We start from the raw sequence: 26467 nt of genomic DNA, 5'->3' as shown, positions 1-26467 counted from the left end.
ACTCCTATGTTCTAGGGCCCCAGTAGTCTTTGATTACTTCCTTGCTTCCTGGCACATGATGTCCCAGATTTATTTGGACTTTTCCTGCCATTTCTCCAAGGATCCCCTGGTTATTTTTAGTGTGAGGTTGAGGCCATAGTCTGGGTGCTGGATATATTTAGAAGAAAGGGCTAATGCAGTATCCTGATGAATAACATGTAGGGTATGAGAAAAAGAAAGACCAAGATGCCTTCATGGTTTCTGTACATTCTTGCCAAATTTGTTATTGTCTATCTTTTTGATTATAGCTATCATAGTGGTTGTGATGTCGTATCTTATTGTGGTTCTGATTTGCATTTCCCTGATGATTAATGATATTGACCATCTTTTTATATGCTTATTGGTCATTTATACAGCTTCTTTGGAGTAATGTCTATTCAAGTCCTTTGCCCATTTTTTAACAGGGTTATTTATCTTTTTATTATTGAGTTTTAAGTCTTTAGGTATTCTAGATACAGGTCCTTTATTATATATATGATTGCAAAATTTTCTCCTATTCTGTGGATTGTCTTTTTACTTTCTTGATGGTGTACTTTGAAGCACTTTTAAGGTTTTAAAATTTTAATTAATAATTAAGGTAAAATATACATAACGTAAAACTCACCATTTTAACTATTTTTAAGTGGACAGTTAAGTGGCATTAAGTATATTCACGATCTTGAGCAACCATCACCACTATCTATTTCCAGAAATTTTTCATCATCCCAAACAGAAATTCTGTACCCATTAAACTGAATGCCCCATTCCCCCATCCCCCTGGCCCTGGTAAACTCTATTTTACTTGCTATCTCTATGAATTTGCCTATTCTAGATATTTCATACAAATGGAATCATACAATATTTGTCCTTTTATGTCCAGTTTATTTCAGTTAGCATAATGTTTTTGTTTCATCCATGTTGTAGCATGTATCAGAATTTCATTCCTTAGTAAGACTGTATGATATTCTATTGTATGTATCTATCACATGTTGTTTATCTATTTATAGAAGTTTTACATTTTGGGGAAGTCTGATATATTTATATTTGTTATTGTTGCTTGTGCTTTTGGTATTGTGTCTAAAAGAATTTTGCCTGACCCAGGGTCATGAAGATATAATCTTATTCTTTCATCTAAGAGTTTTATAGTTTTAGCTCCTACATTTAGGTCTTTGATATATTTTGACATAATTTTTTCTATATAGTGTGAGGTAGGGGTCCAAAATCATGCTTTTGCATGTGAATGTTGAGTTGTTTCAGCATTATTTATTGAAAAGACTGTTCTTTCCCCATTGTATTGTCTTGGCACCCTTGTTGAAAATTAATTGACCGTAATTGGAAAGATTTATTTCTTGATTCTCAATCTTATTGCTTTGATTAAATGTTTATCTTTAAACTAGTACTAGATAATACTGATAATTGTAGTTTTGTAAGTGAGTTTTGAAATTGGGTCCACCAACTTTGTTCTTCTTTTTCAAGATTGTTTTGGCTTTCTGGTTTTCTTGCATTTCCACATTGATTATAGAATTAGTTTGTCAATTTCTGGGGGAAAAAAAGCCAGCTGAAATTTTGATAGGACTGTGTTGAATCTATAGATTTATTTGGGAAGTATTTCCATTTTAACAACATTAAGCCTCTGATCTATAACATGGAGTGTCTTTCCATTTAATCTTCTCTCACCTTTTAACAATATTTTGTAGTTTGTAGTGTATTACAATTCTTACACTGGTTTTGTTACGTTATTCCTAAGAATTTTGTTCTTTTTGATGCTATCATAAATGGAACTGTTAATTTCCTTTTGGGATTGCTCATTGCTAATGTATGGAAGTACAATTGATTTTTGTATATTCATTTTGTTTCCTGCACACTTACTTCATTTGTTCTAATAATATTTTTTAATGGATTTTCTCTGTATATATCATCTGAAAATAGAGACAACTTTATTTCTTTTCTTTTTTCCAAACTGTATACTTTTTTTTTTTTTGCCTAATTGTCCCATCTAGAACCTCAACTACAATGCAGAATAGATGTAGTGGTGAGAGTGAACATCCTGGTCTTATTCCTGATCTTAGGGGGAAGAACATTCAGCTTTTTACCATTAAGTATCCTTATCTGCTTTTATTTTTTAATTATTTTTTTCTTCTTGGCTATGCTGCATGGCTTATGGGATCTTAGTTCCCCGACCAGGGATTGAACTCAGGCCCTCGGCACTGAGAGCACAGAGTCCTAACCACTGTACTGCCAGGGAATTCCCCTTATCTGCTTTTAAAAGGCATCATCTAAAAATACTTTTTGAATTTAATGGAAAATAATAAGACTTTTTTTTTTTTTTGGTCTTGCTTTGAAAAAGGCAGTTCAGACCAGTCTCATAAGACTTTTTTAAGTGAAGTTCCTGAAAATTCTTTCTGCACTGCTCTCTGGTTGTAGTGTGAAACCCCTCCTCAGGTCTGGTCAGGAGGAGCTGCCCACCCCACCCCCCACATTCTGTAGTTCTGGCTTTCCTTTCTTTGGTCACCATCTTCTCAGGGTCACATTGGAAGCAGATGGAGGTGGGTTTTTCCAGCCCTGGCAGTCTGTGGCTGTGCATTGAGCTGTGTCCTGGAATCTCTGGGTTTTGAGAGTGGGTGAAAGGTTCATAAGTATTTTTTTTTTTTTTTTTTTTTTTCCATGGCTCACGGGCCCAGCCGCTCCGCGGCATGTGGGATCTTCCCGAAACAGGGCACGAACCCGCGTCTCCTGCATCGGCAGGCGGACTCTCAAGCACTGCGCCACCAGGGAAGCCCTCATAAGTATTTTTGAAAGGCAGTGAATGTGGCCTCATTACATAAAGTTTTAGGGAAAAATTACCCATAATTTTATCCTCTAACATACTATTTTAAATACCCACTTTCAGTCTTTTTCCATATACAGAATATATTTTATTACAGTTGTAGACTCTACATAGTTTTGTCACCTCCTTGATTTATTTAACATTCGTTTTCGAAGAGTGGTAAAGTTTTATATTATAGAATTAATGTATAACGTTCCCTCAAGTGGATTTATCATAATTTATTTAATCATTGACTTGTCTGATATTCAGGTTGTTTCTGATGCTTTTCCCAAAGACATTACTGCAATGAACATGTTTGTGCACATGATTTTTTTTCTTTCCTTTGGGTTATTATCTTAGGGTAAGTTTCCCAGCAAGAAGTAATTAGGTCCTAAGTTAGGACCATTTAATGGCTGTCCATACATAGTCCCAACTTGATTTGTCAAAGGCTGTATTGGTTCACATTGCATCTAATATTTTAGCACAAACTTTGTAGTAGTTGGATAGTATGATGTTTTGAATTGCTAGTAAGTAAAAGTGGCATGAAATTATTAAATCTCCATTTTTTTATTATTTAATATGACTTATTAGTAGCATATGTGATAATTAAGGTTAATTCCTTATACTTAATTTGGAAAATTAATGGGCTTAATTAAAAATGTAAGGCATTAAAAAAATACTTGGTGTCTGATGATATTATACTTGAATCTTTTCCTGACAGCTTGCCGATGTTCACCGTGCTCAGGAAATTTACCATTCCACTTACTTTACTCCTGGAAACCATCATACTCGGGTGATTTTTGTTTTTCTTCTTTTCCTCTGCTGTCCTCTCCCCACACCCCCACATTATTTTTACCTAGCAAATTCTCAACATCTAGTCATCTTTTCAAATAGTTGATTTGAAGTGCTAGTAGCATAACTTAAGGGCAAATGGTTTGTTCACTTAAAAGCAGTCTCCTATTTCCATGATTCCCTAAGAATGTAATGAGTGTTTTTTAAAAACAATTATAATTTTACATTAGATAAATAAAATGTGTGTGTGGTCAAAAATTATTAAAAAAAACCCCAACAACCCCAAAACAGATGTAAATCTGTTTCCTGAGCCAGATGGAATATACACTGATTTTGGAATGTAGAGGAAAAGTTGTCCACGTATATAGTATAGAATAGGAGTGCAGAAAATCAGGGAAATTCATTCTGATGCAGTAATTATGATATAACATCAGAATAAATTAATTTTTTATAATGTTGGTTTAAAAATTTCTCATAAAGATACTCAAGCTGACATCTAAAAAGGTGATTCTTGATTTTGCTGTGGAGACTATTTAATGATGAAATTTGGATGATGGCCCAATGTTTTAAGTTTTACTATTGAATTTTATCTTAACCTTTGGATGCTTGATAAAAGTACACCAACTAGACCCACCAGCAGGAGCTCTTCTGCATTTTGTCCCAGCGTCTTTCTAGTGAGAACAGAGAAATACATTTGTAATTAGATTAAGACAACTACTTAAGAAATAAAGTAAATTTGGTCTGATTTCCTAATCTATTTAAGGTACCTTTAGTACTCTTTTTACATAAAGCATTGTCCATTAGATTTTAGCTATAAAACTGTTAACAATGTCTATTTGCAGTTTATTTTAAAAATATAATCTATATTTTTTCCTCTCCTCCTCCTTTCCTTATCTATCTATCTATCTATCCATCTATCCATCTGTCTGCCTACCTATCTAACCACCCACTATTTATTTATTACAGGAAACAGTATTCCTTGAACATCATTGTCAGTGTCTTTGCCATCATTCTTGGTGCTTTCATAGCAGCTGGGTAAGACTTTGGACTATTTCTGCTCAATAACTCCTTTGTGTCTTTGACAATAGGCCTGGCTCCCTCCTCATTTTTCATTTTCCATCTGGCTGCAGTTGAATTGAGCAGCCAAGAGACAAATCTGTTGATGTTAGTGGAATCCCCATGTGTTCCTGTGAAAGTCAAACTGGGTTCCAAGTTGGCCAGAACATTTCTGAGAAATATATAGAGTGAGCATTACAAGGTTTTAATACAACTTTTCTTCATAAAAAGGAGTAAACTGTATACTTTTATTACTGAATGTTTATCTTCAATATAAAAATTTTACAAAGAATTTTGAAAAGTTCTTAGGCATTTGACTAAGAAGAATAACAGATTTATAAAGCCCTTGTAAGCTGATTTATCATCCTGTGATGCCTTATTGGTCAATATTTCCAAGGATGGAATACTCTCATTAAATGTTTGGGACATGAGCCAATACAAGTGCATGACTACTATCTTATTCATTAATATACCTGACCAGGAATAAGGACTCCAAGTTTGCATTTGAAAGCAGGCACTCGGACTCCTTTTATAGCATAGTGGTTAAAGCATGTGTGCAGTTACCTTCCTTGGTTTGAAACTTAACTTCTGTCAGCTATTTCTTAGCCTCTCTGTGCCTCAGTTTCCTCATTTATAAGGTATAAATGATACAGTTGGCCCTGTGTGTCCAAGACTTCTGCATCTGTGGATTCAACCAACCGTGGATCGAAAATATTTTTTTTAAATTCCAGAAGATTCCCCAAAGCAAAACTTGGATTTGCTGTGCACTGGCAACTATTTACATAGCATTTACATTGTATTAGGTGTTATAAGTAATCTAGAGATGATTTAAAGTATATGGGAGGATGTATGTAGGTTATATGCAGACGCTGCACATCATTTTTTATAAGGGACTTGAGCATCCATAGATTTGGGTACCTGCATGTGGAGGGTGTGGGGGTGTGGGGTACTGGAACCAGTCCTCCGTGGATATGGAGGGACAACTGTAGAAAAGGAAAAGGAAAACCTATGTGAATGAAAGGAAGAAAGAAAAAGTTGGAGGAATTTCAGTTAAACTAGTTTCATTAACTCATTTAGAAACAAGAGTTCTGGATCATTAATTGCAAATTAAATAAGGTGTGGGCTACAGAGCCAGTATGTCTGGAACCCTATTCTAGTCTCCTCACTTAACTGGCTATATAACCAAGGACAAGCTATTTAACCTCTCTGTGCCCCAGTTATTTTGACTATGAAGTGCAGATTAGAATATCATCCACCTAATAGCATCACTATGAGAATTAAATGAGATAATAATAATAATAAACCAGGATTTACACTAGTTCGTGGCCAAGTTCAACAAAAACATGTTGAAGCATTTACTATATGCCAGGCATCATCCTATGTGCTGAGGAATCCAGCAGTTAACAAGACCGAGAACAATCCTTGCCTTCATGGAGCTTTCATTCAGGTTGGTGGAAACAGATAATAAGCAAAAGAAATTGATTAAAGATATAGCATGCCAGCTGGTGACAGATATTAGCAATAATAATGATGTTTATTATTGTTATAAATGTGTTTAGTCCCTTGCCTAGACCAGGGTTTATTATTCGCATTTTTATCTGTAACTTCCTCTTCTCCAATTCTAGCTGTGGCTGAGCTCAGCCCCCTTAAAGCTGGCCTGTTTGGTTTCAGTGCTGTGTTTCATGCCTGATATGGTGCTGGTACAGACATTAAGCAGCCACACTTAGAGCCTGTTTTGGTCATGAAGACTTTTGTTCAAACAAAACATATGCATGAAGTAGGTAAAAACGGGAGGTGCTCTGTTAAAGTGCCTTCCTCCCACAGGGCTGAGGTCTCCCCTGGGCCGCCTCTCTCTTCTAGGTTTCTTGGAGCTCAGTTTGAAAACCACTAACTTAGAGCCAGTTGAAGACTTTTACAAAAATTGGTTTATAAAAATGTAAGTCTTTGATGAGGCATGGCACTTCAGACTCTGTGTGTATGAAAGCACATCTCCAGGAGCAGTTAGTAGGAATTCAGCTCATAGGTGATACTCTAGTGAGCTGAAAGGGTAAATAGTGTTTCCCAAAACATCTAACTTTTACCCGAGAGCCAGCTTGGAATAGTAATTCTCGGCTTTCCCCTTCCTCAGCACCCACAGAATGGAAAATATCCCTGTGGGTAACAAGCACAGTTCTTAGCTGCAGCCCAGCTGTAACCGCACCCTTCTCTGCTCTCACTCAAATTAACTCGTCAAATGCAGGTAACAGATGAGCCAGTTTAGGCAGCTGTAACAAATAGCCCCTACATCGTGGTTGTTTAACATACCAGATACATTCTCACATTCCAGATGCATACTAACATCAGTGAATGCTGTGGGAGTGCTCTGCCCATTGTAGCTACTTAGGGACCCAGGGTGATGGAACCTCTGCCTTAAAGGGGGTTTCCTTGCTCATCCAGAAGGGAAGAAGGCATGTGGGGAATTGTCTACTTCTTCTTACATTGTATTTGCCAAAGCAAGTCACATGGCCAGCAAAAGTTGAAATATAATGTCTGCGAACAGCCCTAAATGACAATCACATGGGCTGACCGTGAATATGCTCCCATTTGTAACACAAGTAAATTCTTATCAAACTTCTGTGCTTTCACTACTGGCCTAAACAAATGATGTTGGGAATTCCTGGCCCCCTCAAGTAGGAGATCTGAAAACTCCAAGAATTCCCCTTAGGCACTCTGAGGAAGTGAGTAACACTTCCTTTCCATTCCTCGGGAATCCTCACTTTTTTGCTCATTCATCTCTTTGCCATCTTAGGGAATGGCAGACTCTTCTTAACACTGAGCTGAGTGTGGGTAGGAAAGATCTGGAAAACCCTTATTTTCAGAGTTTCTATTGTGATTGAGCCAGAGAATTATGATGATCTAAAATTAATTTATAGTCTCACAAATATATTTTTAGGTAAATAATGCCAGTGGAAGCCTCAAGCAAAATCTGGTTTAATTTGCATTCAGATTTTGATGCAATTTTTGCCTATTTACTTCTTTTTGGTTAGAAATAATCTTATTTTGATACTGAAGGGCATAAGGATATACCACTCCAATATATGCCACTTTGGCATAAACATTATTTTGAGTTGAAGGCAATTGAGAATCAACAGGTGTGGGAAGAGTTCTCTGCCCTCCGTTTTCTGCCTAAAAGTAGACCATAAATTTGCCTTTGTGAGGGTTTCCCTTGGTCCTGTACTTGAAATAGGAAAGCAATTCTTATCACCAGAGACAGAGAGTAAGCATCAAGATGAATCTGCATAAACAAACCTTATTAAAATAACCCTTATCTTCCATTAGTTTCCCCTATATATTTCCTAGTCCCTTTCCCACAATTTATTTGTTCCTTAACACCCAAACCCTCTTTTTTGTTAAAATGGTATCTAAGCCTCAGAGTCTGACCACTTCTTTGAGTTTCATTTCTTTTCTGTGAACTCCTGTGCATGTAAAATACAATTTGTATTTTTTTCCCCTGTTATTCTGTCTGTTGTCAGTTAAATTCGCAGGCCCCCAGACACTGACCCAAAGAGGGTAAAGGAAATCTTCTTGACAATATATACTTATGAATTTGGACATGGGTGTGGTACTGTTTGCAAGGTCAAGTGCAGGTGAATGCATCACATCTGGGCTTAGCTGTTGTTCACTCTCTCCTCCCTTTGCCATATTCCCCCCAAACATTTTTATACTAGTGTTATTTATTTAAAATGGAAATTGAAGAGAAGATGCTTCAAAGAATGGGAAGAAAGGGGCCTTAGAGGAGTTGCAGAGAAGGAATGGATCCCTGCCTTGCCTTTTTGATGGACAGGATAGTGGGGGTGCTAGTGGATGACGTGACTGTTTGGGGACCAGATGGAGGTGTCAGTTCCTCATTTGACCCCTTTACCATGTCACTGCTCAGCTGTCCCCAGAGGGCTGTACTCTGGGGAAGGCCCTATTTACTACAATAAGAAAAGCCACAGGTGGGTTGAACAAATCATTCCTCTTTATCAGTTAGCAAAAGAATAGCTTTGCAGTCAAAGGAAGATGGTTAATGTCCCTCTGGTTTTAAGCGGTTGTGATTAAGTTTAAGCCTCCTGAAGGCCTGGTTTTGTTTTTGTCTGGGGACAGGGCAGAAGAATTAACCATTCATCACCATACAGGGGGAAAATGTGCCAGAGAAAAGGTAGTTACTAGCATCACAAATGGATTTGATTAGGAAAGATAAAACAGAGAGTGTCTGAGGCCAAGTTGTGAGTTTCTGAATAATCATACTCCTCTGTGTTCTCCCTCCCAGTTCTGACCTTGCTTTTAACTTGGAAGGCTATATTTTTGTATTCCTGAATGATATCTTCACAGCAGCGAATGGTGTTTATACCAAACAGAAAATGGACCCAAAGGTACCAGATCTTCACTCCTTTAGCTTTTAGGCTTTGTCATCTGGCCACTGAAATTACATGAAAAAATGAACTTGTAAAGCTGACATGTAATTTAATTTACATGTTATGATCTACAGATTACTAATTTCTTTTTAATTATCTTGTCTGCATAGGTTCTTGTTACTCCTTGTCTTGCAAAGTTTGGGTGAAAATTAGGTAGGAAGGGAAAAATGGGCACTATTTTAGATGCAAAGTCAGAATACTATATAGAAAGGGGATTATTTTGAAAGGCAAATTAAAATTAGAAGTTTTTTTACCATCATCATCAGTGACCAATGTGAAGTCAGGAGTATTCTGAAAGCAGCTGTAGTTTGAGAGTCTGGAGATGTGGGTTACAGATACAAGTTTTGCTGCTGACTGGTTATTGTGACCTGGAACCTTCACTTCTCCAAACCTCAGTTTCCTCATCTGTGGAATGAGATGATTGGAACGGATAATTTATAAGGTCCTGTCACGAGGGGCGGGTGGGCAGATGAGCTTTCCTTCATTGTGGCTGCCCTCAGGTCAGAGCTCCCAGCCCTCACCCCCACCCCAGCTGTGCAGGAAGCTCTGGAGGAGGGCCCAGGCATATGTTTCTTTGTTCCAAGTTCTTTGTGTTAAGTGAGGGTGTTCTCTCTGATGGACAGGCTTATTCCTATGAGCTGTTTTTTATCTGCGCTGTATTTTTCTGCACTACCATTTGTTTTTTAATGGTGGCAGTTTTACAAAACTGGTTTTGCTGTCTTTTGAGAATCACAGTATGTCACCCTGTATGGAAAGTGGTGGATGTAGCCTCTAACGAAAATTAAATTTATGCAAGATTGGAAAACAAGATACATGGTGTTTTAACCCTGCTGTTCCTGAATAGAAAGAGCAGATGTTTTTAAGGAGTTCCGTTTATATTAATATTGTTAATGCTGTTTACTTTGTTCCAGATTTCCCATTTTGAATAGCATGCTTTTAAAAAAAGAACAATTAGAATGTTAGAGATGGATGGAACCTCGGAGTCCATCCATCTCCATCCATTTTATCTGTCATTGTTTGGATAAAACAAATATTTTTTTGGAAATCACAGTACACTTGAAATGAAGCATTTTACATCAGAAATTTGCTGAAAATATTCCAATACAGAGCTGGTCAGAATGCATGTTCTAACTCTGCATAAGTACATGGTTGTATAATTAGCTTCAGGGGAAAATAAAATAAAATAAATGGCTCCAGGAAGTCTGATGCTTCATATTTCTAAAACTGAGTGGAGTTTTCTTGGTTTTTGCAGGAGTTAGGGAAATATGGAGTGCTTTTCTACAATGCCTGCTTCATGATTATCCCAACTCTTATCATTAGTGTCTCTACTGGAGACCTTCGACAGGTGAGCTGATGACAGTCATTCATTCTTACTTAGCAGTGTTTAAAATTTTAATATTTAACCTGTGGTACTTACTGAAGTAAAAAGTGTATAAAGGTAACCAGGATTTCCGAAAGCAAGATGTTTGGTACCCCCAGTAATACCTTTGGCACTTTCCTCTTTTTGGCATTTATCTTTAGAACTGTGGGGAGTAGCAGGAAGTAGTCAAAAAAACTCTGGTCTTGAAGCCTTTTGCAAAACAACAACAAAAATGTGAGTTTGAGTCTCACTTTCCGCTTTGTTGGCATGGGGATCCTGAGAAAGCTAGTTAACTTTGAAGGGGACTTTGATAGTTTAAAAAATGGATTTACTTATTTATTACCCTTGTTATGGACATTTGGAAAAATACACACAAAATAGAGAGAATAATTTAATGAACTCTCTTGTACCTATCACACAGCTTCAACACTTTTTGGCATTTCACCATTCTTATTTCATCTATCCTCATCTGCTCTCACTTTTTTCCCCCCGGAATATTTTAAAGTAAATCCCAGACATCATGGCATTTGCCTCTAAATATTCCAGGATCTACATTTGAATTTTGAGAAGGTTTTGTTCTTTTGGTATTTGCCCTGTTCACCTTATCTGCTGTACACCTGTCAGAGACAAATAAAATGATAAATTAGTAGAAGGATGGGAGGCCCAGTTGGAGGGTGGGTATCTCTTAGGAAGAGTGAATGTTCACCCCATAACATCCGCATGGCTGCCTTGAAATGTGCGGGCTCAGAAAGTTGCCAGACAAACCACTTTAAGTTCATGTGAGAAACGAGGTGTGCTGGGCAAAATCCTGGTCTAGTGTGGCCTCTGGCCTCTCCCACAGACGTCCCCCTCCACACCATGGGCTGGGCATTAACCTTCATTAACCCTGTTGTTGTTGCTGGGCCGGGGGTGGGGTTCACAGTCCCCCACCTTCGCCCCCACCCCAGCGGCAGACGTTGACGGCATTTCTGTATTTATCAGTCAGCATGGTTGTGTGGTGCACACAGGTTTAGCGTCAATCCCATTTGTCACCTTTTAGGGGTTTGAATGACTTTAGAAGGTTTCAGATTCCGGGGACTCCTGGGGTGAATGTCAGGGCTCATTGTTCTTTCTCAGAACTATACTTTCTCCCTTGTACAGTTCCTTTCTCAGAACAAGAGAAAGGTTGACCAGCTTAGCAATGTCCCCAGGGGTAAACATCCATTTCCATATGTTTATATTGAAAACTACCAAGAAACCCCAGTTTTTGTTTTTTTTTTTTTTTTTCCTTGCGTTATGCGGGCCTCTCACTGTTGTGGCCTCTCCCATTTGCGGAGCACAGGCTCCGGACGCGCAGGCTCAGTGGCCATGGCTCACGGGCCCAGCCGCTCCGCGGCATGTGGGATCCTCCCGAAACGGGGCACGAACCCGCGTCCCCTGCATCGGCAGGCGGACCCTCAAGCACTGCGCCACCAGGGAAGCCCGGAACCACAGTTTTGATTAAAGTGGTCTCAGTGTGTGAACCTGGGCCTCACTGTTAGTTCAGAATATTGGAAGTTAAAGCAAGCACCCCATATACCTTTAGCAATGGTGAACAGGGCAGAATATCTAAAAGCACATTATTTATTTTTCAGCTACCATCAATTAAACCAATTTAGTGTCAGCAGCATTACATAAACAAGGTGAAATTATGAGCCCTCAATGTCCTACCGGCTTGTCTCTTTTCATTATCATAAAAATGAGTTTTTCTTTTGAGTCTCTGGAGTTTATCTGTTCTGAGATTCTGGTACTTTATAGCCTTTCAGATATATATTTATTTCTAGAAATAGAAATCTAGAAACTTCTAGGAACTCTTAGAACACCTGATTGAAACTAAAAGCACATTTCCCTATGGGAATAATGTTATAAATGGCATAGTGACCAGAAACTGAATTTTAGGTACCTTTTGAAAATAGACTACATGTATTATGTTAACAATTTATAACAGCATTTCAATAGGAATATGTATTTCCACATTTAAATCGTTGACTTGCAAACTTATAACATGGTGCTTTCAGAAGTTGCCACCTGCTTGTAATGATTACCATGCAGAATTATTATACTTTCTCAAGTAATAGTAAAAATAGCTAATGATTATTGAGGAATTATTCTATCAGACATTGTTTGAAGCATTCTACATGACCTGTCTCGTTGCATTCCCACATTAGCTTGAGGAGAAGGTACTATTATTATCCCCATTTTATAGACAAGGAATCTAGGGCACAGTGTTTAAAAAACTTTCCAAGGACAGTAAGTGATAGATCCAGGAGGCTGTCTGGCTCTAGAAACACATCATCTGCTGTAATCTCAATTTTTTAAAAAATTATTTATTTATTTATTTTTGGCCGCGTTGGGCCTTTGTTGCTGCGCACAGGCTTTCTCGAGTTGCGGTGAGTGAGGGCTGTTCTTCCTTGCAGTGTGCAGGCTTCTCATTGCAGTGGCTTCTCTTGTTGTGGAGCACTGGCTCTTGGCTCATGGGCTTCAGTAGCTGTGGCACGCAGGCTTCAGTAGTTGTGGCTCACAGGCTCCAGAGCACAGGCTCAGTAGTTGTGGTGCACGGGCTTAGTTGCTCCGCGGCATGTGGGATCTTCCCGGACCAGGGCTCGAACCTGTGTCCCCCTGCACTGGCAGGCAGATTCCCAACCACTGCACCACCAGGGAAGCCCCTCAATTTTTAAATTTGTATCAGTATATGAAAAGTGTTTGTTTCTTTCCTTCACATATGGTAAAAACTATAACCTATCACTTATAGCTTAGAAAGTATAAGAGGCCTAACATTTACCTTAACTTATTCGATCCTGGTGTTCTAGGAGAATATTATGCTCCTATTCTGGCTTTCGATGCTGGAATATCTCAGTATTTACCCATCTGGCCTCTTCCATTTGATCAGTCTCTTAAGATTTCAAACAGAAGTTACTATAGTTACCTTAGAGCCCCAGCAATGATAACTATTCACTGAAATTCCAGATGGATCAGAGCTAAATATATGGATTTAATGTAAAAGTTTGTAAGAAAAATTATAATCAGAAAAAATTTTTTTTTTTCTGTAAGAGACTGTAAGAGAAGGCCTTCTATAAGATGACAAAGATATGAAAGTCATAAAGTTAAAATTTTGGCTCTAATTTAAAATTATTATATGATAAGAGATGCCAAAAGAGATAACACTGTAATCAGTAATTTAAAAAACTCTGTAGGAAAAAATAGTAAGATTTTTCACTACTAATGTTGTTTTGCTCTGTGTTCATTGAATCACCATGAATTTCTTCCAGTTGGTCACTTTTAACCATGGCTGAATCCATTTTAGACTGTGAATCAAATACAAAAAAGTAGTGAACTTACATAATTAGGTGTGTTAGTCTGCAATATAAAATGGCATTTTATTTGCCAAGTTTGGTTTGATTGTATTGAAAGTTAATTGAGGAATTCGAGTGAAAGTTTAGCTTCTCTTGTTCATGGAAGGAGTACTTTGATGAGTCATTTTTCCTGGTTGACTGTAGGGGGTCAGAGATTGTGTTAAGACTGGTGTGTGTGACTCACTGTACTGGGGGTTCACTCTTGGACCTTGGACTTACACAGTCATCGACTTAACACAGTCAGCAGATCTGGTAATAGCACCTTGATTCTATCTGCGATTGACAAAGTCAGTAATGCCAGCTCCTCTTGTTAACAAATTAGGCCCCTGGAAAATAGTGGGTGAACTTTCTTTAGTTATTTGAATCATTGCAATAAGTTCAAGGTACATTTAGTGTGTTGCAGTTGATGAACAGGGATAAATAATAGGACTTCTTTTCTGATTAAAGAACACATTAATGAAAAATGAAAAAGATTCACACTCCAACATATTTTCATAGCAATAGTGAGTCTAAAGGAGGAAGTACTTAATATTGTTACTCATCTTTATTTTCTATGTTTTCAAATAAATGTCATGCCACATGACTTTTTAAAATGCCACCAGCACAGCCTCATCATTATTAAAGAAACAAAATAAAATTAAAATCTATCAAAATTTAGGTTGGCAATGAATCCAAGTACTTTTATGAAAATTACTACATAGCTCTCAATGGTTTATGTGGTTACCAAGAATATATAGTTTTTGTATACTGTTTTCATAAATACTCCCAGTTCTTTGAGTAAATAAGTGTTTTCCTACCTTTGGTTTGAAGTTTGGGGCATATGCTTTTCTCTTATTCACAATCTTATTTAATTTTTCAGACACAGAATGCTTTCCATAAGTTTCTGTTTGGTTTTGATCTTTGACTGTCTTGGTATAAACTGTCCTGGATGTTTTATGACCCTTTGATCAGCTTGGGGCTTGCCAGTAAGACAGATTTATATTTATTATATTTTTTATTTCACAAATAAGTGTTAAAAAGAAAAGTTTTATTATGAAAACTTTCAAACCTGTTCAGAAGGAAAGAGAATAGTATAACAAATCCTATGTACCCATCAACCAGGTTTGGCAGTTATCAACATTTAATGTGTATTTTTTCATAAGAGTTGGTCAAAATGTTACTAATGAAACAGTGACAGTAAAGTGTAACAAGGTTGTACTAATCAGAGAAGAGAATTCCATTTTAATTGGTTTAAAAATTTGAACTATAAACTTAAGAAAGATTTAAATAGTTTTAAATCTACAAAGTTACTAAAACTTGGCTAACAAAGTATTGCTTAATAGAAAGTGAATAGAACTTATATTTAATCATGTTATTTAGCATGTACTTACATATAGTCTTGAGTCACCATAAAGTCATTTTTGGTCGCAGGCAAGGGACAAATCATGAATAAAATACTCCTTTTTATTGTTACCTTTTCAAAAGGGTTAATTTTATTTTCTCACCTAAGAGCAGAAGCTGTCTTAAACTTCTCTGTCTACCAGCTCCTCCACCCCAATTACTTGATTGCTTTGTAAATAGCAAACAATAGTTTATTTGTTCATGATACTTCCTAAGCATTTGCAAATTCTTTTTTTTTTTTTTTTTTTGGCTGCTCTTAGTTCCCCAACCAGGGATGGAACTGGGCCCTGGCAGTGAAAGCTCTGTGTCCTAACCACTGGACCGCCAGGGAATTCCCTTTTTTCTCCCTCTTGTGCAAATTCTTGAAAACAGTTTATGAACTTTAAGTTTTCTTAGTCTTGCCAACATTATTAAATTTATAATAAACTTTCTTTTAATATTATTTATTAAAAACACAACGCTGATTTTATGACTACAAATTAGTAAAGATTTAATGATAGCCACAGTGATAATAGCTGTCATTTTGTTCTTGCCACCTGTAAGTTTCTAAACGATTTCATTAAATCCTCACATTGACCTTTTGAGGAAGTTCTTAAAAAAATAATCCCCATTTGTAAAATGAGCCTGAGGTTCAGGGAGGAAAAATAATTAGCCCAATGTCACACAGCTAGTATTACCCAGGATTTTTGAAACTGTATTTTCTGTTTGTGAAACGGGAGTTTGTACTAGAGTGTACACACTGGTAAAACCAGTATTATTAATCTAACCATTAGTTTTCTTTCTTTTTGATAATAGGCTACTGAATTCAACCAATGGAAGAATGTTCTATTTATCATACAGTTTCTTCTTTCCTGTTTTTTGGGGTAAGAAGCCATAGATAATAAGAAGCTTTGGTCTGTGCTATCTCTTAACAAGTCAAATCAAAATATACATTCCGTTTACTCTGTCAAAATCCCTTTTTGCTTCTCCAACTTCTACCGTAAAGTAGCACTGCCTCAGAGGAGTGGATTGGGACCTGTGCTAAATGTGACCTCCAAAATATGATGTTGCATATTGATTTCTGAAAGTTAGTTTGAAATAAAATCAGCTGCCCTATCAAATTCAAATGTGTTTTTTGTCTTTGTCACAATGTCCCAAGTTTCCCAAGGTTCTCACCTCACATAAATATTTAGAAATAACCATTTTCTGTAGTGTTGTACCTGTTATATTCAGGGTGTTTTCTGAGGAGAGATGCCCAGGCCATTCTATTGCCCAATAATTTTAGGCTTTTGTTCTTAAAATTTTCCTTAGGTATAGCTTCCTGTTGAGTGGCCATGTAGTTTGTCTTTTTATATGTTCCCCAAACTTGTAAAGTCCTTTTCATGAATAGATAATACATATAACTAGTAAATAATCCAAAAGCTGAAAAAGGATGCATAGGGAACATAAGCCACCTTCCCTTCTTCCCTGCCTTGTGACACTGCAGTTTTCCTCTCCAGAAGCAACTGCTGTTTGAAGTCTTTGGAGTATCCTTCCTGGACTGGGCTCCATGTATACACAAGCACCTGTGTCTTATCCCATAAGAAAGGGTCTTTGAATGACTGTCTTGGAATTATTTGTCAAAAGATTTTTCCTGTGAAGAAAGATGAATTCCCCCTTATTGTTTTACATTACTAGTACTGTAATTTTCATTGTGTGTAAATGAACTAAGACAATTCATGAGTCTTTGATCAACACTCTTCAATTCTTAAACTTGATCTTAGTTGCAGTAACGTAATCACATCAATAAAAATATTTATGTATATCCTCAAGTTCAACAGTTCTCTCTTTAGCTGTGTCTGATTTAATGTTTAACCTGTTTTTTGGAGGGTTTTTTTTAATTTATTTTTTATTGAGGTATAGCTAATGTACAGTATTATGTGTTTCAGGTATACCACATAGTGATTCACAGTTTTTAAAGGTTATATTCCATTTAGAGTTATTATAAAATATTGGCTATATTCCCTGTGTTGTACTGTATATCCTTGTACCTTACTTATTTTATACATAGTACTTTGTACCTCTTAATCCCCTACCCCTATCTTGCCCCTCCCTGCTGGAGTTTTTGATTTTAACAATTTTTACTTTATTTGTAAAAGTTCCACAGTTTGTTTTCAAACTTATCTGTTCATTCTTAACATTCTTTTGTTGGTCATCTTTGAGACCGTACCTTTTATTTCTTTAAATATTACACACATAGCTATTCTGTATTCTGCATCTGATGATTCCAGTATCTGCAGTTCTTGAGAATCTAAATATGTAGTTGGTTGGCTAAATATGTAGTTTGTGAGTATCATTATGGTTTGCTTTCTTGTGTATTTGGTGACCTGTGATTTGTGAGCATATTATTTAATCTTAATCAGTCCTGTGGACTGAAAATAGGAATTTGAGAAACTTTCCTGCAGGGACAAATTGTTTTTAGTCTACTTGGTAGCCAGGTGTGCCCCTGACCTGGACCACTCTGGCCTTTTTGAGGGTCTGGCCTCAGTGGGCTAGTGTGCCTTCTCACTTGGGGTTTGGCCCAGGGCTCAGTTTACAGACAGTGCTGTTTTGCAGTGGCCTCTGGCCCTGAAGCACCCTGATCCTGTACCTATTGTCTGCTGCTCTGATGCCTGCCTGGCTCAAATCCCCTTATCACTCTGTACCCAGTTTCTCCCTTTTCCCAAGGGGGGATATTAGGCAATCTCTTGTGCCTCTTTGAAGACCAACAGTCTCTCAAATAATGTGTTCTTTCAGGCATTGGTTGTTTGGCAGTGGGTGAGTACTAAGTGCTCTCAGTACTTAGGCAGCCATTGTTGGATGCCTAAGTGTAGTAAGATATTTGTAGTTTTCCCAGTTGTTGACTGAGAACATATGACTTTGAAAAAAATCTACTAAGCTGTGTTTGTGAGTTACCCTTTGTGAAATCATCCTTTTCCCCCCATTACAATTTAAAAAAAGTCAACCCATATCACACAAACTCAGACCAGCACGTTTCCTTGCCTAAGCCCATGTTCACCTGTGAACAGCAGAGCCAAGTTTTAGTTGTATCTCATGTCATTATAAACTTGATGAGATAATATTTTTGTTTTGTTTTGTCTTTTTTTTTCACTTGCACTTTACTATTTAGCCATTCCATGAAGGAAATCAAGAAGTAAATCATTTTGTTTTTTTAATTTTTTTTTTTTTTTTTTGCAGTACGTGGGCCTCTCACTGCTGTGGCCTCTCCCGTTGTGGAGCACGGGCTCTGGACGCGCAGGCTCAGCGGCCATGGCTCACGGGCCCAGCCGCTCCACGGCATGTGGGATCTTCCCAGACCGGGGCATGAATCCGTGTCCCCTGCATCGGCAGGTGGACTATCAACCACTGTGCCACCAGGGAAGCCCTGTTTTTTTAATTTTTAAAAATTTTCTTTTTGGCTGCGTTGGGTCTTCTTTGCTATGCGCGGGCTTTCTCTGGTTGTGGTGAGTGGGAGCTACTCTTCATTGTGGTGCGTGGGCTTCTCATTGTGGTAGCTTCTCTTGTTGCAGAGCACGGGCTCTAGGCACGTGGGTTTCAGTAGTTGCAGCACGCGGGCCCTAGAGCACGCAGGCCTCAGTAGTTGTGGCACTCAGGCTCAGTAGTTGTGGCGCATGGGCTTAGTTGCTCCACGGCATGTGGGATCTTCCTGGACCGGGGCTCGAACCTGTGCCCCCTGTATTGGCAGGCGGATTCTTAACTACTGTGCCACCAGGGAAGTCCCAAGAAGTAAACCCTTTGACGTCAGCTGTCTGCAGTGAGTGGTGGGGTGGGAAGTGCCTGAGCTGGCACTTCTGGGGCTTCTTTGTCAGAATCTTGACCCTATTTATCTACAACTACATGCCTTTTTTTCCAATTAATAATGTGCTTCCTAGAAAACAAATACTCTCTTGATAAAAGTTCGTAATCAGTATTTTATCAGTAGTCATTTTGCGTGTAAAAATGTCATAAAGGCATGGTAATTAAAAATAAATCAGTAAATGATGAAAACATTAATATTTCAGATTCTACAACTTTAAGGGTAAAAACTAGGTAGGTCTCAGTTTTTTAAGTGGGTCTTTTGAGGACACTAAAATCATGGCATCATTCTAACAGGTGCCTGTACTCTGGAATCAGATGGCCTAGATTTGAATCCTGGCTTTGCCACTTTTTAGCTCTGGGTCCTTGGACAAGTTATTTACCCTCTCTGAGCCTCAATTTCCTTATCTTTAAAATGGGAACAATGAGGTAACGTAGCTAATTTATAGGGTTATGTGGATTGAATGAGTAAAGAGCACTTAGTGTAGACATATAGAAAATGTTCAGTAAGTGTTAACTATTGTTGTTAATATTTCTATTTCTTGAGTCCAGCCTGTTCAGTTTGGCTGTCCTTTTTCACCCCAGACAGATTTGGTTCTGCCTATAACCCATGACTTCAGTAGTTTTTCTTCTGTTATGTCTACTTCATCTTCAACCACCATGTTTTAATTCTGAAACTGCTCTAGAAGGAAACTTCCATTTTGGCATGGTGCATTTTTCAGAATCCTGCTTTCTTACAGTTTCTCACTCAGAGGACACTATGATTAGGTCACTTGCTTCTTCGCAGTAATAGAAACCATTGTAAGCTTCTGAGCATATCCTTGCTTTTCAGAACAACTGGAACTGGCTGTCCCTTCTCTTCGGTTCATGCTCAAGGAGCCTCAGGACTCACATGTGTGCGTTCCAACCCTTGACTTCAGAGAACTCTCTCTCAGCTTCTTTCTTATTTTCACTGCTTTCAAGTTTGCATTTCAAACTTGCTTTCTCTGACCACCAACCCTGTATCCGGAGTTGAAAATATAATTTAAAAATTATAACACTTTAGAACTGTATGTTAAGAAGCCAGTGGAATGGTGAAAAGAGCAGACTTTTCTTCTGAGTCATGGTGAATGATTCAGCTTTAAGAAATGCTATTTGTAATCAAGAGTTTGTAAATAAAGCATATGATGAAGTGAAATTGCATCAGGCAGGTAAACTGGATTGTGGGAGCCACGATAATTTAATGCAGGTAGAGGTAAAATAAGACTGAAATTTAAGTTGACAAACTAGATTTTAAAAAGCTAGCTCTGCTGTTCTTTTTAATCTTGCCGAGAAGTGACAGGTTCTGGTTCATTCACACCAGCATCTGGCACCAGCCCCTAAGCCCTGGAGGCAATTATCCTAATCTGTTTCTGCCCTAGTAGCAGCCTCTTTGATCTCACTGAAGCAGTAATATATTCCTTAATAGAAACACAAATGTATCAATTTTCCCTACTCACAGCATAAAAAATGTTCTATTCTTTGAACTTTCACTGATCCTGCCAAGATGTAGGGTCCAAGACAAAATAGGATTCTGCTGATTGCTTGGGCACAGGAGTGACAGAACCTTCAAAGAGTGTAGATATTTCCATCATTTCCCAACAAAGCAAATTGTAGCGTAAAATCGATGCTCCAGGAAAATAGATCATATTAATCCCATGACTTTGGCTTCCCTGGCACACCAGTGAGGTCTGGGGTAGGAGCGAGTTCTTACCAGAGATGGGCAAGATGAGATTACTTGAAATTCTTTGAAATCTGAAATAAGAGAATAATGTGCTTGGGTACAATTGTGGTTGGTGGAAGGAGTGTAAAAGTAACATTTTATTATTTGAACATTTGTTTTGGACTTCTATGTATGCTTGTACATGGAATGGTAACCAGCAACAAGTTGTAAACAAGGCCATTTGAGTTCTGCTTTTGACTCCCACGAGTGTGCTGTCCAACTTTGGGTTAATCAGTTATTTTTTGTGTTATTTTTCAGAAACAGGAAGAAACCTTTGAGCAAGGGTTCTGGTTCAGGGGTTTTCACATGGGCATCTCCATCCCTTGGGGCCCTATAAGCCAAAACACCAGCTGGTATCTGTTGTCTGAATAAATGTGTATCTTTTGTATGTGCCATTATTTTTCAAATGTACACAGATAATAAGTACGATTTTATAAGTACGTAATGGCAGAAATGTACTGAGAATTCAGCAGTGCTTTTAAATATCTTTACATTTTATTAATTCACAGATGCTAAAATCAAAACTGTCATGTGGAGGTTGACATTTTTGGTGTTAAAAGTGGTTTCCTTTGCAGTGAGTTAATGGAGGGTCTTTTAATTCAGAACCTTGGTCTTAGCCAAAGGACTGTGTAGGTACATATTTGCATATAGAAATAAATCATATTTCTTAGAAAAAGTTTTAATACACTCCTTTGATCCTCGTCATTTTATAGTTACCCTCTCTGGGGACACCCAGGTGGTATACTAAGAAGTGCAGCCTTTCTGTCTGCAGAAAGTGGCTGTTCCTGTATCAGATGCCATCTGTCACTTAGGAGGATTGCCGCTAATTCAGACTCCCCCAGGAGGCTGGAGACAGGGACTCCTCCCTTCGCTCAGCCCAGCTGGTGGGTGAGTGTCCTAGTGGCCCACACTCATGCTAGATGGATATTGGCCAAGGTGGTTTCACTAAAATGTGGAATGAAGAAAACATTGCATGATTGGAAACCCTGGAGTAGGAAATTTTAAGCACAAATAGGACATAAAGGACATTCGTGACTGTCCTGGGTTTAAGGCTGCACTCCAGTTTAGGAAGCCTGCAGGAAGCTTTTCTGTGTCCTGGAAATTGGGTTGGGCCCCTCCTGGGAGTTGTGATCTCTGTTATTTTATTAGACTCTTAGCTCCTTCAGGGCAGATGCTGTGGGTTATATACTCTTACTACCCAGGCCCAGCAGAGCAGGCACCAAGTAACACCAGGTTGAGTTTTTTAATCTTTTCATTTTATGCATAAGTTGGATTATTTATAGTTCCCTGGGACTCTAAATTAATGTTGAATTTATTAAAATTGTAAAAAAATTTTTTAAAACTTAGATTTTCTTAAGCCAATTTAATAAATATTCTTGCCCTATTTATAAAGCTAGTCATTTTTATACTAACATAAGAATATTTACTTTCATTATTTGATTAATGGTTTGTTAACCCAAGTTTAACTGATTGAAATCTCCTAAATAATTTACTGTAAATCAGTCTCGTTTACAACTTAGTGAATTTAAAAAAATTAAACATTTAAAATGTGATTTACAAATGTAATTTACCTGATTTTTCCAGCAATTCCAAGCCTTAATAAGGCCCTAGAGAAGCTGATGGGCCAGGTTGCTTTACAAGCCTAGCAACTCTTTGAAATCTAATAAACCAAACTTGGCAATGTGGTAAATCAGCTTCTTTTAAACATTTGAATACTGTGTACAGACTTAGATTTTCTTATTCAAGTGAAAATTGCAAATTTAATATCAATTGCACATTTTAAATACAAGCCACAAAGACCAAGATGTTGGATTCTCTAACTTGCCAAATTATTGTAATTACCTTAATAACAAAGACATACATTATTTTGAAGATTACAGAATTTGTTTGTAATTGAGTTTATTCCTCAGCTTGATGTATGTTATCTCTAATATTTTTTCTCTATCATCCCTGGTAATGAACATACTCAGGACAAAAACGGTTACTGTGTTTGTGATCTAGATTCTGTTATTAACAATCAGAAGTTTGGTCCTGGACCTGCGACTGGGTGCTAAATTGCCCCAGGGGGAGTCTCCCTAATGCTTAGGGGCTGAGCCCTTTCTTAGAGTACAATTCCCAAGCTCATGCCTTCTAACTGGTGTTTAGCTTTAAAATCCAATACATCTTAGGCTCTCTCAGTACCTTTCCAGTTTCATTCTCAACCAGTTTTTATTGTAACCTCTTTCAACATTTAATCACCTGATTCCAGTGGATGAAATTTTGTACCCCACCTAGGTTACAGCTAATTTTCATTACTACGTGAGTGAATTGAATATATTTCTTTATCTCTGATTGAATTCTACATTCCTGTGTATATGTATATTTTCTTATCTGGTGTTTGGTCATGATTCTGTAGTCATTTTGTTGACAAGTGTCAATATACTGGTCAGTGTTGAATGCCTGTCAAATTAACTTTAGTAATAAGGTACAGGAGTACCATTGGCATGTGGAATCCATTATTTAAATCTTCTTTGTCCAAAGCTAGCAATCATTCAGCTGGTTTTCCCTGCTAACACCAGTGGTTCTCAGAACTGGCTGCACATTAGAATCATCCATAGAGCTTTGATATGGCATATGGCTGGGTCCCCACCTCAAACCAGTTGGATACCCTCTGCTGGGCATCATGGTGTTAAAAGTGCACCAGGTGATTCCGATGCACAGAGAGGATTGAAACCCACTGTTGTAACATCTGTTAAACGAAAGATTTCAGATCATTTAAAAAATCTCATTGTCCTTATCCCCTTTTTGTGGAAACACTGATGGAAAATGCACAGAGAAAATGAAAAGGACACCTAAGGTAGAAAGTTTGGCTAATGCACGACTGGACCATTTTCCTGAAAATATCGAATTATTGAGATGTTTTAAGATGTAGGTATTTTTAAATCTTTATGGTGTGTTTTTCTTTTTTATTTGTTTAAAATGCCTGTGTGAGTCACTTACTGGCTCTTCTTAATCTGTTTATTACCCAGACCAGTAAGGCACACTCAAGTGTTTTCTTCCTTGCCCCAGGTTTCTGTTGATGTACTCCACACTTTTGTGCAGCTATTACAATTTGGCCCTGACGACGGCGGTGGTTGGAGCCATCAAGGTAAGTGGTTGAAGCCTTGAAATGCACAATCAAATTGGGGAATTGACTGTTTGATTTTATTGTTGTTATTATCCGTGCTGTAGTAAGAATGGAGGCTTGTGGTATTTTCAGCTGTGCCTGGGTGATCTCTCCTTACGTCTTCTAATCTCCTAATCCACAAAACGGAGGGAAGACTTGCTCATTTAAAAGGAAGAGACAAATTATGACTTAAATTGGGAATGGTGGGAAGGGATGGTCTGGGAAAACCAAGTGAAATAGCTGAAAAAAATTCCTTGTGATATCTATGCTCAATTATAAGGTGATTAACTCTGGGACTAGTGTGTATGCTGCGTGTGTGTACATGCATTTGAACACACACTAACGAATAGGAGGATGGAAGCGTTCTAAATTCTGTTCTGCAGTTGCTTTGTGTTTCTGTTCACGTAAACTCCTACCGTGAGCGACTGCTTCAACAGTGGACTTCTCTGTTGGCTGCCCAAGGGCCTCTGAGAATACACTGGACAGAGTACTGCTTGTAATTTATCAGATGTCTTAAGTTTGTTCAAGTTGAGGACTAATATGATTACGATTCACTACCCAATGATGGTAAAGAGATGAAATCTGGAAAGTTGATTACAACCCAACTCTTACATCTTTTTCCTGTGTATTAACTGGAAGAGGGTATGGATAATGCAGTTTCTGTGACTATGGTGCTGTAGTTTATTTCATTTTCTTTATAAAGCCATATGTAATGGTTTTTATCCACTTATTCAATATTCCATGAACCCCTGCTATATGTGAGTCTCTTTGAAAAGTAACTAAAATATTTAGTTTCAGGTTTCACTATATATATGTTTTCCCCCTAAAGTCTTTACTTTTAAAATCATTAATCCTCTCTTTTTCTGCAGAATGTATCTGTTGCCTACATTGGAATGTTAGTAGGCGGAGACTACATTTTCTCTGTATTAAACTTTGTAGGGTTAAATATTTGGTAAGTGGGATTTTTAAATGAACTCATTTTAGTAAAATATGTATTTTTAAAAGCCTGATTAATATGTTATAAGTGAAAGAGCAGGAGGTGTTTTGACTTTACAATTTCTAGGATAAAATTTACTTAAATCGTTCAGTTCATCTCTTTTTATGACATACTCTTTCATGTGGACCATGGGGACATGTAATGAAAATTCAAAGGGTTGAGATCTAATTTTCTGTTTCCTCCTCTCAGAAAAGCCCTTAAGTTGTGTGTCTTCCTTTTGTGAATGGGCCTCACTAAATCTGTGCTCCATTGAAGTGCCATGTGCTAAGGATATTGGGAGGAGTGACTAAGAAACTTTTGAAAGGCATTTTGGGGTCTCAGAGGTGGGACACTATTTTAGGATAATACTGTATAGTTTATTCAAGTAATAACCAAGTGCTTATTTTTTTCTCCAAGTTTCTCTGTTAGACTTGATCTGCTCTTTTTCTGCCCCCACAGATTTGTAAATAAGAGGGTTAATTCTCATCGATTAATACACAAATTTGAGGAAGTAAAACAGGGGGCTCAATAATTCCCTTCAAATTAAGCTGTCTGCATTGTAAATCACCTATACTTCAATAAAATAAAGAAAAAGAAACAAACAGCCAAGTTATCAAAAAAATTAAGTTGACTGTATTTGTAAAGATGTCAGTAACTGTTGGTTGTACCATCTATGGAATTTATTTTCACTCTTTTTTATTCTCCTTTCAGCATGGCAGGGGGCTTGAGATATTCCTTTTTAACTTTAAACAGCCAGTTAAAACCTAAACAACCTGTGGACGAAGAAAACATCCCTCAAGATTTGAAGGGCTAGAACCTGGGGCAGAATTGCAGACTGGCTTGCAGACTGGGGGGAATGAGGGAATATTCCCAGCTGTTTTGGTTGTGGCACTCACCCCTGGTTAAGGCACAACAGGAATGTCTGCAAAATGCAGAGAGAATCTACATCATGTGCTGCATGAGGAGCCGTCATCAGCCCTGAGAAATGTATCCGGGCAGAGCCTTACCAGCTGAAAGTGAATCTTCTCAAAATAAACCACTGGTGAAAGGGATTGTTTCCAAGGCACTTGCGTGGACCACACATCTGTGTGCTGTTCCAGGTACTGCGAGTGCTTCAAAGGAGGCCGATGCTGTGAGGGTGCTTATCAGCACCTTGGCCTTAATTTCAAAGGTCCCAGCCAAAGCAGAGTGCCAGCGGCAACATTTTTTTTGGTTTAAACAGACATGTCTTTATTTTAATAAAATCAGCCACTTAACTGCCAGTAGAGTTATTTGCTAGCTTTGATTTGATCTTATATGTTGGTATCTTTTCCCAATCATCAAAGTAAAATAAAAAATAATTTATATGCATACCTCATACTGTGATATTATTGTAGACAGGCAGAAAAACAGTAGGTCATTTATTCAGTCTGCCTTGAAGGGTAATATTCCTTTTAAGGCTCATGTTGGGAAAAATTACAAAATAACTCAATGGAAAAAACAGTACTCAGTGTGCCCTGTCAACATTTAAGTTGGTCATATTTCTCTCCTCCTTCCAGGTTTGTTCAGGGGCTTTGAAATTCAGATCATATGG

The 26467-nt window shown here is 37.8% G+C and overlaps 1 protein-coding gene across 1 annotated transcript in view; it reads left to right on the top strand.

Annotated features, from left to right (window-relative positions):
* The window catches only part of SLC35D2 (solute carrier family 35 member D2), a 53979-nt gene extending 27735 nt beyond the window's left edge, over positions 1–26244 (top strand). Inside the window, exons 5-12 of the mRNA XM_007448293.1 lie at positions 3546–3617; positions 4583–4651; positions 8964–9066; positions 10361–10453; positions 16015–16082; positions 23822–23900; positions 24788–24870; positions 25606–26244. Coding sequence (XP_007448355.1) covers positions 3546–3617; positions 4583–4651; positions 8964–9066; positions 10361–10453; positions 16015–16082; positions 23822–23900; positions 24788–24870; positions 25606–25708 — 670 coding nt within the window. The 3' untranslated portion in view covers positions 25709–26244. The remainder of the gene's footprint in view (positions 1–3545; positions 3618–4582; positions 4652–8963; positions 9067–10360; positions 10454–16014; positions 16083–23821; positions 23901–24787; positions 24871–25605) is intronic.
* Positions 26245–26467: the final 223 nt, after the last annotated feature.

This window comes from Lipotes vexillifer, unplaced genomic scaffold (genome assembly GCF_000442215.2).
Source record: "Lipotes vexillifer unplaced genomic scaffold, Lipotes_vexillifer_v1.1 scaffold252, whole genome shotgun sequence".
NCBI classification, from domain to species: domain Eukaryota; kingdom Metazoa; phylum Chordata; class Mammalia; order Artiodactyla; family Lipotidae; genus Lipotes; species Lipotes vexillifer.
This window is presented reverse-complemented; position numbering and strand designations above follow the sequence as displayed.